Source organism: Takifugu flavidus, chromosome 12 (genome assembly GCF_003711565.1).
Source record: "Takifugu flavidus isolate HTHZ2018 chromosome 12, ASM371156v2, whole genome shotgun sequence".
NCBI classification, from domain to species: Eukaryota; Metazoa; Chordata; class Actinopteri; order Tetraodontiformes; family Tetraodontidae; genus Takifugu; species Takifugu flavidus.
Genome location: NC_079531.1, coordinates 5,131,102 through 5,146,837, shown reverse-complemented (window position 1 = coordinate 5,146,837; position 15,736 = coordinate 5,131,102). Strand labels below are relative to the sequence as shown.

Here is a 15,736-nt window from a genome sequence, read left to right as displayed (position 1 = left end):
CACAATTAGATGCAGGCAAAAGGCCACCGGTATCACCAAAGACACCACCCACCCTGCACGTTCACCCTTCCTTTCTCTCCCCTCAGGCAGGAGGATGTGGAGCATCAAGCGGGGCCAATAAGGTGGAGGATTAGCTGCTTTCCACACAGTGTTCGTGCACTGAAGTTGGGTTGTTCTGTAGTTTCCATCTGGTTTTCCAACCCCAATTTTAAAAAATCTTATTGTGTGCCCTGATTATTTTAATATTTCATATTGCTTTCTCTCTCTCTCTCTCTCTCTCTCTCTCTCTCTAGATTTTTGTTTTCAGGAAGTGGCATTAATATCTGTCTAAATCTATTTAAAAGTAATTATTTCCTAATAGTTATTATTAGATATTTACCATCAAAAATGCAAATTGCACACTGTAGCATTCATTGCACATTTTACGCACATGTCCTGCCTCAAAGCATTCTCTGAACTTTGAATTTGCTGCTCGTGTTCATGTATGTGTGCAGACAAATTATTGCACAACAAACACGTCATGTCCCAACATACCATTCACATCACACATTGAGATGAAGGATTCATATGGAGGATTCTTTTCACATCACTTAGAAGCACAATAGCATCGCTGTGGTTCTAGCTGCCTTGTCTCTACGGTATGCTTTTGGACCCCGGGCTCATCCTTTTTAGGGTAGAAAAATTTTTTTTTCCTTTTGCATGTAGTGCATGTACTCAAAAACAGCAAAGCGTGAATCATCAGACTACACGACCACAGTTCTCGTGTCCTTTGCATCACTTGACTCACAAAAAGGACATCTTAAGTGTAATAAGAGGTTAAAGCTCTTCCACCCTGCTATTGTGTCTTTATTTCAGAACTTTCTCGGCAGACTGTTTTGATGAAAGGTTTTGTTGGTCACTGTGACTTTCCTAAACGTCAGAACAAAGCAAGAACATGTTGATGTGTGTGCTGCAAAGTGCTCACATTTAATGCATTTCCTTAAAGGCAACATTGATTATGCTCAGATCGCTGCAACATGGGGTGAGCTTGCTTCCCCTTTAAAGTCTGTTCTGCAATATATTTTCATATGTTAATGCACTGTTAGTTCAGAACTGCTGGCAGAAGTTTTCGATGGACAACAAAGCTCAACAACCTCAGTCTTTATAATTACTTGAATCATTAGGAAAAATCTCGGGAACCCCATTGGTTTTCGTATAGTCCTTACCATTTTAAAATTGACATTGTGCTTAAGATGAAATACAAATCTATATATAGCAAGACACAATGTTTCAAGCCTCAGTTTAACGCGGTAGTATTACGTCAAAGCCCTCCGTGTTTGATTTTAAAGAATTTGTCGTGAAGAACGTGGTTCTGACGACGGTGATAATTATTTGATGCGAAATGTCGCCATCTGCTGGTTGGATGACAACCTACACTGAACCGCAACTTGCGAGAAAATAACGGATTGAGTGTGGAAAAAACTCCAGCTGTGAATGGGGCCCCGATGCCCCACGTGACTCCTTTTAAGGTAAGAGGTGATTCCGTCTGTTCATTCTCAGACCGAGGTTGAGCTTCAATTCGCCAACTGGACACGGAACCCGACGTTTAACCGATGGCGACTTCTACCGACGTCTTACCTCCTTCGTGGAAGGACTGTTTTCTCATAAAGCTGATGCGAAACTTTCTGCCGGTTGGTTTCAAGCAAGAATTCAAAGAACTGTTCAGACTTGCCGCACCAGCCGTGAGTAAAATTGATAAGTTCAAACATGAAACCCTCGACATTCCTGCTGACAGTGACACGAGTTGAAGGTGTAAACAGTGACGTGCGGTGATGTGCATTGCTGGTGAGGCAAGAGTTTTCAAGAGTCAGATTTATGATTGTAAGAACTGAAAAAAGCATCTTATTTCACCATTTTTCCAACAGCATACAACTACTGATAATGCTTCATATCCCATCAGCATTCCTCTTTCAGTTCCACTCACAAACCAACACTTCAGTCTTTATAATTGCTTGAATCATTAGAAAAAATCTAGGGAACCGTAGGTTATAGTATAGTTCTTTTCATTTTAAAAGTGACAGTGTGCTTAAGATAAAATACGAATTTACATATAACAAGATACAATGTTTCAAGCCACAGTTTAACGCGGTAGTAGTAAGTCAAAGCCCTCCGTGTTTGATTTTAAAGAATTTGTCGCGAAGAACTTAGTTCTGGCGACGTTTATAATTATTTGATGCGAAATGTCGCCATCTGCTGGTTGGATGACAACTTACATTGACCGCAATTTGGGAGAAAAGAACGAATTGAGTGTGAAAAAAAACTCCAGCTGTGAATGACGCCCCGCCGCCCCAACTCTTGTTAAGGCAGGAGCTGATTCCGTTTGATCATTCTCAGTCCGAGATTGATGTTGAAGTCGCCAGCTGGACACGGAACCCGACGTTTAACCGATGGCGGCTTATTCCGCCACCTTACCTCCTTCGTGGAAGGACTGTTTTCTCAAAAAGCTGATGCGCAACTTTCCGCATGTGTGTTGGATCGCAATACTCTCACGTGTGTCACTGCCAATTCACATGTTCTCTGAATTAAGACTACAAGAAGAAAAATGCCAATTTCAAAATGTATTCAGCAAATAGAATCAATTCAAGATACAGTACAAATATTACAGAGCTCCGGGCCAGTTTCAAAACCCTACAATAACAAAGTCAATTGTCAGGGCATGAAGTCCGAACACCTAACTATCCCTTGACCCAGTCTTTTATAGAAACACATATGTAAATTATTGATGCTAATCTAGTCCAATCCAGTCCTTCTTCTTGGATTACCCCGTCTTCTTCTTCCCGTTCCATTGGATGCTGACATAGTTCTTGTTGTCCGTTGTTTCCCAGATAGCCACATCAAAGTTCACAGTCTTCTTGGAGAGGAACTTATTAACACCAGTAAACTATGCTGTCAACACTAAGAAAAAAAAAAAGCTAATTATATGGAAAAATACCGGTAGCAGTGCCAAAAGTCCGCCGTTAAAATACGGTAAAACAATTTCTTCATTTACGGTAGTGTACGTTGAAGCAGTAGTAACTACCAAACATCAGGCAGATGGCAGATGTGAAGCAGTTGTTGACAATCTCATTGTCGATGCTTAACATAAATGTCTCAGCAGCAAAGCAGGAGGACCCTAAGAATAAACAACATGAATAAAAAATGAAATTTAATGACAAAGGCTTCAATATCATAAAGAGAAATTCAATGGTACTTCTTTCAATATAGGATGAGAGTCATACAATCTACTGTTAGAAGAACTTGTTATCAGGTAAAATGTTAACCAGTGTCTCAAAGTGGGCTACAAGCTGACACGAAAGTACACAAGCTAAGAATATAAGTGGGTATTGGTATAACGATAGAGAAGGCTTGCAGGTTTGGTTCAGTTTACTTACCACAGACAATAAGGCAGGGTGTTGGTGGCACACTCTCCATTTGAACCTCGTCATCAAGGGTCGTCTTCTCAATGAAATGGAACATATGCTCTTCTTTCTCATTAAAATGAGCCAGTAAGAGAAGCACCATCTGTATGATTTCCTCTGAGTAACTGACCTGTTGTGGACTGACCTGTTTCAGTTTCAGTCTTGAGAAGAGCATCAAGGACTTGTTTGTGTTTATGTGCATCAACTCGTTTGAAGAAGTTTAAGAGATGTGCTCCCTTTTTATCCACATTGACAAGGAAGGAGTCAATCAAACTCACGCCAGTCAGTTCCTGAAAGTGTGCTGCCATACCGACTTCCTTAAACAAAAATGGCCACTCCTGGCTTAAATTCTTGATGCTTGCACCATAATTGATCTCTTTACGCTGTGTGAAATAAGTGGACTTGATTAATTCTTTCACAGCATCTGAATTGAAGTTCATCTCTTCCATCATCTTCATTTTTTTTTTTTTTTCTAACTGACTCTTCACAGTCTCAGGGAGAGGCAGATGTTTCGGCATCCAGTTGACACAGCCATATGTGCCTTGAACACTTGCTCTTTGTTCGGCAGAAATTTCATCAGTGTCATCATCATCTGATGCTGCTTTGTGTTTCTTTTATATTTGGTGTGTCAGGTCGTTTGACATTTTCAACTCTTGACTGGAGTTGCTTTGCCAGGGAATGATATCTAAGTCCAATAATATCACCATCAATCACATCTTGAAGAGACTTTGGATACCTGGCCACCATTCTTTTTGCAATCTCTGTGGTGCTGTGTTTGGTTGGATTCTTGCAACTCTTCATCATTTCGGAGACCACAATCCTTATCATCTCTCTCCGTAGTCGCACACTTGGCCTTTTCTGTCTTTCCAAATTCTGTACCAACTCTTCAGGGAGCTTCTGCAACGGTACCTGAAAAGTGTCTACCCAGTTTGGTGCAAGCGGATAACAGCTTCCTGAGGATGATGATGTAGCTGTGGATGATGCTGGCGAGGGAGTGCCCAGGGAGAGAGAGGGAGAGGAAAGGAGAGACCCTGGAGAGAAGCATACTGGGGGTGGAGTTGGAGTGGAGTCCAACCAGAGATTTGAAATCATTAAACCTTTAATGTTTTTCTATTCTGTAACAGAATTAAGCATATTGATGAATATTCTAGGGATGCAAAATATTCTAAAAAATGGTTGCATTTATAGATTACTTCTGCAGCCATATCAGAGAAGTGTGCTGTGTTGTCATGGCAATGTTTTACACTAACTGTTTTGGGCCCAGGCAGCAACCAGTCTTCTGGCTTGTATGGGCTTTAATACTGGCAACAAGTCTCCTTCTGTAATGTACGGCAAATCATTTGCCGTTACTACACCATGTGCCTTCAAAGTATCTTCTACTGACTTGAGAACTTGATCAGGAAGATCCGGAAGCACTGCTGCTATGGCATCGCTTATCGTCTGTGATTCAGCCATATCTGTTAAGACAAGAAGACAGTAACAGAGACAGTTTAGCAACTGGCCTACTGATTTAGTATGACAAGAGACTGTGCTTCTGTACTGTACTGTGTACTGTGGGACAATCTGGTATCCATTGTTTATGTAATATGATAAAGGCCACATGTCAATCAGTTCACTAACAAGTCTGCATTCTAATTTTACAGTGTCCTTTACAGAGTACATGTGGTAGTGTGGAAGAAACTCCCCATCATACACTCTCATCAGAAAATGAAGTGCCAACAAACTGGCCCTTCTTGTAAATAATTCCATTATACTCCACATCAACAGGATTTTTTTGTATTTCTTTCAGTGAAGCCAAAATGGAGGATTGTGCCTTTAAGGATAAGGATAAAAAACTTTATTGATCCCACATCGGGGAAATTACACGTTACAGCGGTAGCCCGTGGTGTACAATACAGAATTGTTGTGGCTCGGGTTTCTCGCCTCCTCCCCCACCTGCAGGATCGGCAGGCAGGAGCGGGCCGAACTCTGATGAGCGCTGAGCCTCTGGCGCACCTGCAGGATCGGCAGGCAGGGGCGAGCCGAACTCTGATGAGCGCTGAGCCTCTGGCGCACCTGCAGGATCAGCAGGCAGGGGCGAGCCGAACTCTGATGAGCGCTGAGCCTCTGGCGCACCTGCAGCGCATTACCGTAATGCGGCGGCTACTTAAACTCCCCTCTCTTCGCCTCTGGTGCCGGATTGTTGTTTTGCCACAGCGTCTAGCTCCCACCCTCTGTGATTTCCAGTTTTTCGCCTCCTGTTTTCCGTGGTTACTTCCAGCGTGTGAGTTTGTTCCAGTGCCTCGTCACTGCGTTTTCGTTTGTACTTTTTCTCGACGGTTTTTTCCCTGTTTCCCTGAATTTTTAGTTCGTAGATTTTCTGTTGTTACTTTGCTAGAGTTGTTTCTGTTGCTACTTTGATTGATTCTTCCGTATTCCACCTTTTTGTTATCAATAAAGAGCTGTATCTTTTACTCTGCATCTGGGTCCAGGTCTCCTTGACTTTCCATAACACAGAATAGTACTAAAAGAAAAAAATAAAGACTTATATTATGTACATTATACAGTATATACAGAAATTAATTATGTACAGAAGGAATGTCGAACAGTGAAGAAAAATGAAGGTGCAAATAAGACATTCCAGAGGTAGGACGATTAGTTAGTGCAAATATGCCAACCCTGGGTTATTGGTGCTACATTAAGAATTGTGCATGTTGTACAATCTGACGGCAGTTGGGAAAAATGACCTGCGGTAACGTTCCCTTTTACACCGTGGGTGTAACAGTCTGCTGCTGAAGGAGCTGCTTAAGGCCCCCACAATCTTGTGTAGGGGATGAGAGGGGATGTCAGCTGATAATTGATGTCAGCTTGGCTAACATCCTCCTCTCACCCACCTCGTCAATGGAGTCCAGAGAACAGTCCAGGAGTGAGCCAGCCCTTCTGACCAGTTTGTTAAGTCTCTTCCTGTCCCTCTCTGAGCTTCCACAGCTCCAGCAGACCACAGCGTAGAAGATCACTGATGCCACCACAGAGTCATAAAAAGTCCTAAGCAGTGACCTGCACACTCCAAAGGACCTCAGTCTCCTCAACAGATGAAGATTACTTTGGCCTTTCTTGTACAGGGCGTCTGTGTTATGAGTCCAGTCCAGTTTATTGTTGAGATGAACACCCAGGTATTTGTACTCCTCCACGATCTCAATGTCCATACCCTGGATGTTCACGGGTGCAATGTGAGAAGCCTTCCGACTGAAGTCGATCACCACCTCATTTGTCTTGCTGGTGTTGATGCGCAGATGGTTCAGTTCACACCAGGCGACAAAGTTGGTGATGACCTCCCTGTACTCCAGTTCGTTCCCCTTAGACACACGTCCAACGATAGCTGTGTCATCGGAGAACTTCTGGAGATGGCAGCTGTCCGAGTTGTGGCTGAAGTCCGATGAGTAGAGAGTGAAGAGGAAGGGAGAGAGAACTGTATCCTGCGGTGCCCCCGTGCTGCAGACTACCACATCGGACTCACAGTCACGGAGCCTCACGTACTGTAGTCTGTTGGTAAGGTAGTCGGTGGTCCAGGCAGCTAGGTGACAGTCGACTCCGGCTCCCTCCATCTTCCCTCTCAGCAATGAGAAGTCAAAGAACATGACTCTCACAGTGCTCCTGGTGCCCTCTAGGTGTGAGAGTGACCGGTGCAGCAGGTAGATGACCGCGTCATCCACACCAATGCCCAGTCGATATGCAAACTGTAGAGGGTCCATCTTGCTGTCCACCAGCTGTCTGAGGTGGGTGAGAACGATCCTCTCCATGGTCTTCATCAGGTGAGAGGTTAAAGCCACTGGCCTGAAGTGGTTGGGCTCCCTGGCGTGCGCAGTCTTAAGAACTGGAACCACACATGATGTTTTCCACAGTAGTGGAACTCTCTCCAGACTAAGGCTCAGGTTGAAGATGTGCAGGAGTACTCCACAGAGCTGATCTGCACAGTCCTTGAGTAGTCTGGAGTTGATGCCATCAGGGCCAGTAGCTTTCCTTGTCTTGGTCCTCCTCAGCTCCTTCCTCACCTGATCAGCTGTAATGGAGAGGCGAGGTGTGACTCCTGGTGGGTGAGGATGGGGGTTGGACTGGGAGGGTTGATCTGGCAGGGGGTGGAGAGAGGTGGCGTGGTGTGAGGAGAGAACTGCCGGTGCCGGAGGTGTTACGGGGGGAGAGGGGGGATGGTAAAGTGACAGCACAGCCAGGTCTGGGCTTTGATGAGTGGGAGAGGGAGGGGCAGTACAGTCGAACATGTTGAAAAAGGAATTCAACTTGTTTGCCCAGTCCAGGCCCCCAGATTCAGGGCCCCTCCCGCTGTCCTTTGTCTGGCCTGAGATGGTTTTTAGGCCTCTCCAGACTTCCCTGGCGTTGCTCCCCTTGAGGCGCTCCTCCAGCTTCCTCCTGTAGCTGTCCTTGCCTCTCCTTATCCCCCTTCTCAGCTCCTTTTGGACTCTCCTTAGCTCCTCCTTGTCCCCAGATCTAAAAACCCTCTTCTTCTCATTCAGCAGGGCTTTTAGATCAGGGGTCACTGATCACTGGGTCACTGGGGTAACTTGCTCACTGTAAAGCTCTGAGTAAAATCGTGACCCATCTTTTATTTGCAAGCGTGGAGGACTCACTGACCTAGCGGAAAGAAAGGCCTGAAACAGATGGATCTCTGAAAGAGTCAAACACAGATTTTTGAAATTCTTCAGATGCCTTGTACATCTAGCTATGTTTACTCTCAAAACACATAGTCCATAGCCTGATGAGTGGACCAAATTTCAGGATCCGTCCTGGATAATGCCTCAAAAAATGGTGTTTTGGTCTCAAGTTGATATCTGGAAAGAGTGCCTTCCTGGTTTCCAAATATTCTTGGATGAGAACATCCAGATAGGTGACTTGAGCCTTGGAAATTTGCTGAGCACCAATCAGATCAACAATGTCCTTAAGCTGCAAAATTAACTGCCACACATTATCTTGGGGGTGCTGCACTTTGTCTCCAATTATAAGAGGTAATAAACTGGCTAGGACTAAACTGACAAGGTTTGGAGCAAGCATCTGTTGCTTTGTATTTGAACTGCCTGATTCACCTGTTCAAAATTGTTTTGGTGAATCATTTTTTTTGTTGATGAAGTACTTTAGAGCAACATCATGTGAGAGGACACCCTCGAAGATGTCATGATCGAGACAGGGGGGCATGCCAGGTGAACAAACATCAAAGTTTTGTAGAGCATTAAATATTGACCTGAACTTTATCCCTTGTACTTGTGGAGCATCCTCTGTCTCCAGAAGTTCGATGGCAGATCTGTATGTTTCTGGAGTCAGCTCCAGTCCACAGATGTTAGGATCAGCACCTAGAAATTCAGTTCGAGAAATCAGACAATATCTGCAGAAGTACCGAGATGAACTGAAATTTTCTGTGAAACCACCAATGGTATGAGAGCCCAGGTTGTCCCCAGCAATGCTGTAGAGAGCTCCTTTTACTACAAGTTCATCTCCCATTGTTATCCCATTTTTCTCCAGTTCTTTCAGATCAGTAAGCAATTCAGAAAAAACCTTGGCATGGCCAAAGTTCTTAAAATCCTTCTCTGTACACAATAAAACCAGCTGCATGTGGTCAACATGAGGGGCCATGTTGAGTACACAGCCAAAACCTTGTGCTCCTTTTTTGCAGATCCCAATGGGTTCACAACTTCAAATCCATCCTGGTACAAAACTAGCTTGAGACAATTTGGGTTTTCCTGAAAAAATGTGTTTGACATAAACACCTTACCATCACAACTGTCAGAGAGAACATCAGTTTTGGAAAAATTACGAGGATCCACTGACATGAGCCCCAGCCAAAAACCGGAATCCAGCATACCATTTAAAGATTTTAGCACAGGAGCATAATAGGCACACCTCTGTCCTGTTCTCATCTCTGCCCTGGGGCTCTCCTCTGGGCTCCACATATTTAAACATGTCTTTGAAGCACTGGGTTCTCGTGTAAGCAGTTCTAATGGGCCCTGTGTGGCAAGCTGTAAACAGGTCAGATTGTTTAATTGTGTCACTGATTTTTACAATGTCTTCATCTGGAATTGACATCTTTTAGAAGCAAGTTTAGTCGATTCATAGTATATGCCTGTCCCAACTCTTGTATATTCTGCATTTCTTCAATAATGTTTTGAATGGTAGACACTGGAAGAAGATGCTGCCCCCCTAGTTTCATGTAAAACATGCATACATTTCTCAAATACAGGTTGCTGAAATTACACCCATCCCCGACAGTGTCTTCATCATCTGACACACTGGCAGGTTCCTGTATTGTAGCACTTGAAGCGGGACTCTCACAACGTGCATCTTTGACATTTTCTGACCAATGTCTGTGCTTTCTGGACATGTGAGAAGTAAAAGATGTTTTTGCAGTGAACACACTTTTGCATCCACTCACTGGGCAAGCCACATGACGCCTTTCTGCTATGTGCTCCTTTAAGTGAGCAACCAGCCGTTTCGTTCCCTCACACTGGCGTTCACAAAGCGAGATGGTGCATTTTAGTGGGGTTAGGGTCACATCCTGAGTAATGGTTGGTGTACTGTTGTGGTGGCGATAGAAGTACAACTTTAAAGCTGTATAGCCTGAAAACACCTGCTTACAACTTGTTCCAACACATTTAAAAATACGTCGGAGTTCATTACGGTGCAGCTTGCAATGCAAAACATAGGCTCTCACGGACTGAATGTCTTCTCCACATATGTTACAAGAATTCATCTTCAATAGTCAAATACCCTGGGGTTATATCCACAATAAACACGAGAAGCGCGGTTAGCTAACCAGGGGCTTCAGCACATAGACTGATCCCGCTTTAGCCCGCCAGGCAGTTAAAAACCAGACCGCATTTTTCGAAAGCAGTCTAACTAACTCGGTCTCCTAAACACGTCTGAACATGTATTAGACGCTTCCAGAATGTTATAAAAGTCTAATGTAGCTAGACGTAGACTGTAAAATAAAAGTCTGTAGAAATTACAGTAAAAAAAATCCTGTCACATAGCAACAGTCAAAGGCTGTAAAATCTATAATAGTATATCACCGTAATAAATATATTGAATGACTGTAAATCAAGAAATAATGCATAACTTCGGTCGGTCATAATATGTAAAAAAAACAAAAACAAAGAATTTTTCTATAAGAATATAAAAGAATGTAGAAATTCATGGGAAAATACGGTCAAGTCACAAATGAATAATTACCCTAATATTAACGGCAGTATTCTGTCTAAATTAAAGGTTTTGCTGATGTGTACGTTTGAATTTACAGGATAAAGCTGTTTAATATTCTGCAAAGTCACACCGTCTTTTCTACAGGAAGAATATATTAAAAATATGGTATTTTTGTGAAGTAATGTTGATTTCAATGAAAAATACATGTTTATACAATAATATTTGCTGTTATATTATATAAAATGGTCTGAAGATTTCTGTTTAGTATATTGTTTCTCTGTTAGGCGCAATGCTAATATACACCCTAAGCAATTGTGATATCAAATCATAAAGGGAAATGTTTGGATTAGTGATCAATTACATTTTATATCAAAATAATAAAACATTAATCAGTGGTCTGTTCTGCCTGTAGGCCTACATTACAGCCTACAGGCCTACAGCGCTAATGTGTCCGTAGCTTATAGCTTCTAAACTAACTATAACAGAAAACAGAAACATATAGAAAAAAGCAAACACAATTTTCTTCACATAAAATCCTCGACTTTCCTGCTGACAGTGACACGAGTTGAAGGTGTAAACAGTGACTTGCGGTGAGGTTCATGGCTGGTGAGGCAAAACTCCTCAAGTCAGATTTATGATTGTAAGAACTGAAAAAAGCATCTTATTTCACCATTTTACCAACAGCATACAACTACTGATAATGCTTCATATCCCATCAGCATTCCTCTTTCAATTACACTCACAAACCAACACAAACATATACACAGGAACATATTTGTCCAATAAAGAACTTCATTTTATAGCTATGAATAGAGCACCCATCTTGTGTTTCAAGAAGTTCATATATACTGTAAACAAATTAAAGTGCAGAGATGTGTGTCGCACAAATTTAATTTTGACCAACAGTAAAAAAAATAAATTATTTTTTATTTATTTAGTTATTTTTCAAACTTTAAGTTCTGGTTATTCAAGCTTGCGTAAGCCCCCTTGAGTTGAGGCAGAGTGCTGCCTGAGTCCCCTGCTGACTTCTCTGCACTTTATTATGCGATCAGCAGGAATAGTTCTCACACATGCATAAAAGACTGCAGAAAGTCATGGTGTATAACAACTATTTCTGTAAAGTTCACATTAGCGATATGCTGAGGAACAAAAACTGGCACACATCATGCAACCCAGTTAGGCTTGGATCATGCAGGCAGACGTGAGGCACAATTCGCCCCTGACTCACCCGGGGTTTCTGCCCTGGATTTGATTGGAAAAACTCAAATTCGGCATTTTTTACTCAATAAAATGGCGCAAATGTGTAGTCATACTCCAAATGCATTTTTAACACATATCAGTGGAAAATATTAGTATTTATTCATGTACACTTTCTTTTTTCTTTTTTTGGCCAGACCACACGTCACTGAGGTGTAATGTGCTATGGGTGTGATCAACTCGTAAATCTAAAAACACAACATGCCAGATAATGGAGATGGCATTTCCTTCCCCCATGCTTTGGTACATATTTTGTACAACTTTAACATTAAAACACACAGAACAGTTATTATAAATGACTGTCCTGAGGCGTTTGCCTACCTTTGCGTGTGTCAATTAAGATTGTGGTGGATTCAGCTGTAAAATCAAGTCATAAATGATGTTAGAGGTGGACCATTGGTAACTATTGGCAACGCTAAAGGTCACCAGAGAGCCTTCTCCAGAGCCTATGTGCCTGAATGAGTCAGCAGACTGACCAACAAAGTGACATTATGGTATCTATACGATGTAGCAAATACGCCAGTTCTTAGAAAATTGCAACAGGACAACCAAGAAACTGCTCCCTATCTGCTCCTGCCACTGATAACTTGTTTACCTCCCCACAGACTATTGGCCAGCTCATGAGTTTGTCATTGGGATTGGTCAGCACCGTGTTCTGTGGCCACCTGGGGAGGGTGGAACTGGCGTCAGTGTCTTTGGCCATATCAGTGAGTAGAACCAAGGCACCAGGGATAAGTTGGTGTTTTCTGTCAGGTTGTGTTCATGCACGTATGGGTTTTATTCTGTATTGGCAGGTAATCAATGTCACGGGTATATCGGTTGGCTTCGGTCTGTCGTCGGCCTGCGACACGCTGATATCTCAGGTAGGGTTTCAAACCGAAGTCTAAAAAGCTTCCCCGGGTTTCCAAAACAATGGAACCGCTATGTTTTCAGACGTTTGGGAGCCGCAACGTGCAGAGGGTGGGCACCATTCTGCAGCGGGGCGTGCTCATCCTCCTGCTGGCCTGTTGCCCCTGCTGGGCCATCCTCGTCAACACAGAGGTCATTCTGCTGGCGGTCCAACAAGAACCGGAGGTGGCCAGGTCAGTTGCCACGGCATCGCGTCCTTTCTTTCTTAAATGCATTTCCCCCCTGTGTTGATGATGTTCTCCTCAGGATGGCTCAGTTGTACGTGAAGATCTTCATGCCGGCGCTTCCTGTGAGTACAGTCAAATGTCTGAGTACTGATATTCTCTGTGTGGACTGTCCTACAGGTGCTTTACTGCTGTTTGTTTTCCCATCTTTACTCCAGGCTACTTTCATGTATTCTTTGCAAACAAAGTTCCTGCAAAACCAGGTAACTGGGACTATTAATGGGCAAATAGATCAACCAAGGAGCAAATACTCTGCTGTTGATTTTAATACCGTGTATCAGCTTCAAGAGTAACAACGTGCCCCTTTCTCAGGGCATCATTTGGCCTGAGGTCATCACAGGACTTCTGGTCAACCTCCTTAACGCTCTCCTCAACTACATTTTCATATTCCTGTTAAACATGGGCTTGGCGTGAGTATCCGCAGGTTCACTCGCAGCACGGCGGTTTGACTCACCTGGCCGATCTTTGGTAAATTGTGTTTTGCAGGGGTTCTGCCATCGCCAATTCCCTCTCCCAGGCCTCGCTGGCGACGATCCTCTTTTGTTACATTATTTGGAAGGGTCTTCACAAGGCCACCTGGGCAGGTGAGCATGCAGATTCACCAGGGATTGTGGATGATGATGATTAAAGAGTCACAAAGTCTGGATTGATTGACCCCCTCCCACCCAGGCTGGTCCAAAGCTTGCCTCCAGGACTGGGGCTCCTACGTCAACTTGGCCATCTCCAGTATGGCCATGATGTGCGTCGAGTCGTGGACCTATGAGATTGGGGGCTTTCTGGCAGGTACCTCCCTCCCCCCATGTCCTCTTTGTGTTTTTAAAAAGATGCCTGCATGAAATGACGCCTCTCTTATCACCAACAGGGCTCATAAACGAGGTGGAACTTGGAGCTCAGTCGGTCATATTTCAACTAGCCAACATAGCCATCGTGGTAATTTCCCTTTGTGTGAGTTTTTCCTGCGCCACAAGCAGGAACAGGCAGGCTTTAACGCTCCAATCTCATCAGTTTCCTTTAGGTTTCAGCATTGCCGGCAACATCCGAGTGGGAAACTCATTGGGGGCCAAAAACACCGAGCAGGCCAGGCTGTCGGCGAAATCTGCCACGCTGTGTGCTGGTGGGTGCGCTTCACAATGGGCCATGGCCGTTCGTTCGTCAGTGCGGGAGCTTCATTTCTTCATTTTATTCTACTTTCTGCCTCAGTCTCAATCTCCATATGTTTGGCGACAGTCATCGGGGCCTCCAAGGACTACATCGCTTACTTGTTTACAAATGACGAGTGAGTACAGCCCCCCCGACGGTGCGCTCTGGAGTTGATTAAAGCTAAGTTTTAGCATTCTTCTTCCTTCCCCCAGGCAAATCAGGAAAAGGGTTGCTGAGGTCGTCGGTTTTTACCCTCCCTTTATCATCTTCGATGCCATATCGGTGAGCGACCAGATAACGGCAGTTATTTTTAGAATATTTGTTGTTTCCGTCGAGGCCAACAGCATCTCTCTGGTGCTTGTGTGGCAGGCCACCGTTGGGGGCATCATGAGAGGAGCAGGTAAACAGAAAGTTGGAGCCATTTGCAACATTTTGGGATATTACGGACTTGGTTTACCCATGGGGACGTCACTGATGTTTGCAGCCAAGTTGGGAATCACGGGTGAGATGGGTTTTTTTTAACCCTTGTGTCCCCGAGTCGACTCCCCCCACAAACGTCCTCTGCGTCTCCTCCAGGGTTGTGGATAGGTTTGCTCACCTGCATGTTCCTGCAGACCTCCTTTCTGATTTCCTATCTGTTGAGGCTGAACTGGAAAAAAATTACAGAAGAGGTTAGTTTGGGAAAATTGAGAATATGTTTTTTTGTTTTTTATTAATGGAATTTAAAAGTAAGTCACTTTCTTCCAGGCTCAGATCAGAGTGGGAAACGTCACAAAACCAAGTAAGAAAATCTGAACAACTAAAGCTCTTTAATGCTTATCAGGGGTCACTTACAAAGTACAAATTAATTATATCTTTGTTTTAAAGAAGAAAAACTCACAATATTTATAATTTTGCTTCAAAAAAGTGATATCATCCAAAGTGGATGACTCTGAAGACTCGCAGGTCCAACAGGATCAACAGGATGAGACTGAAGAAGCAGCATTGATGCCAAACCGGGAGCAGATGTCCCACAGGTCTCTGGTCCTGCGGAGGGGCCTGGTTGTGGCTTTAATGCTCTTCATCCTGGCTTTTGGGATCGTTTTAAACCTGATCATAATGAAACTCATTACCTGAAGATGGAGAGTGCTTTGATGGTCTTGAATGAGGCACATGCCACCAAATCTTGGTCTCTGGCAACATGGGAAAAAAAACAGTCTCCTCGTCTGACAAGGACATGAGAGAGTCCACCACCACAGAATCAGCCCTGTGGTGGCCAAGTGTCATATGTCCACCCCGAGTCACTGCCATGCCACCATGGCAATTTGTGTTCCCAAATGTAACTTGTTGAATGAATGTGAAACTTAATAATAATTAAATAAAGCTGCCATGGTAGAATTGAGACATTGTAACCATCAGGCTCGGTTATTTTGCCATAAATTATCTCTGGAATGTAGAGAATATCATCAATTACATTCAAATCATGCATTATACAAGGAACATAAACTAAACAGCCGGTTGGTTCCACTCCTGTGATTCCATACACCGGCTATAGAGGGAGCAAGACATCCGTTTATTGTCTGGAGCCTGCAGGAGGCAGGAAAGTGT

The 15,736-nt window shown here is 43.6% G+C and overlaps 1 protein-coding gene across 1 annotated transcript; it reads left to right on the top strand.

Moving 5' to 3' along the window:
* Nucleotides 1-1,319: 1,319 nt before the first annotated feature.
* Nucleotides 1,320-15,530, top strand: LOC130534542 (multidrug and toxin extrusion protein 1-like). Its single transcript, XM_057048741.1, has 17 exons — nt 1,320-1,721; nt 12,482-12,583; nt 12,671-12,739; nt 12,810-12,958; nt 13,032-13,074; nt 13,168-13,212; nt 13,322-13,419; nt 13,496-13,593; nt 13,679-13,792; nt 13,872-13,939; nt 14,015-14,123; nt 14,210-14,285; nt 14,362-14,431; nt 14,519-14,651; nt 14,726-14,820; nt 14,897-14,930; nt 15,057-15,530. Exons 1-17 carry the CDS (start codon nt 1,593-1,595, stop codon nt 15,263-15,265), a joined length of 1,641 nt encoding a protein of 546 aa, XP_056904721.1. The 5' UTR covers nt 1,320-1,592; the 3' UTR covers nt 15,266-15,530.
* Nucleotides 15,531-15,736: the final 206 nt, after the last annotated feature.

Bases quoted from the DNA above. Each gene is read 5' to 3' on its own strand.
- LOC130534542 (XM_057048741.1), top strand. From the start codon at position 1,593: ATGGCGACTTCTACCGACGTCTTACCTCCTTCGTGGAAGGACTGTTTT. The intron at 13,594-13,678 runs GTGAGCATGCAG...CCTCCCACCCAG, and splicing joins TCACAAGGCCACCTGGGCAG to GCTGGTCCAAAGCTTGCCTC. The intron at 14,821-14,896 runs GTTAGTTTGGGA...ACTTTCTTCCAG, and splicing joins GGAAAAAAATTACAGAAGAG to GCTCAGATCAGAGTGGGAAA.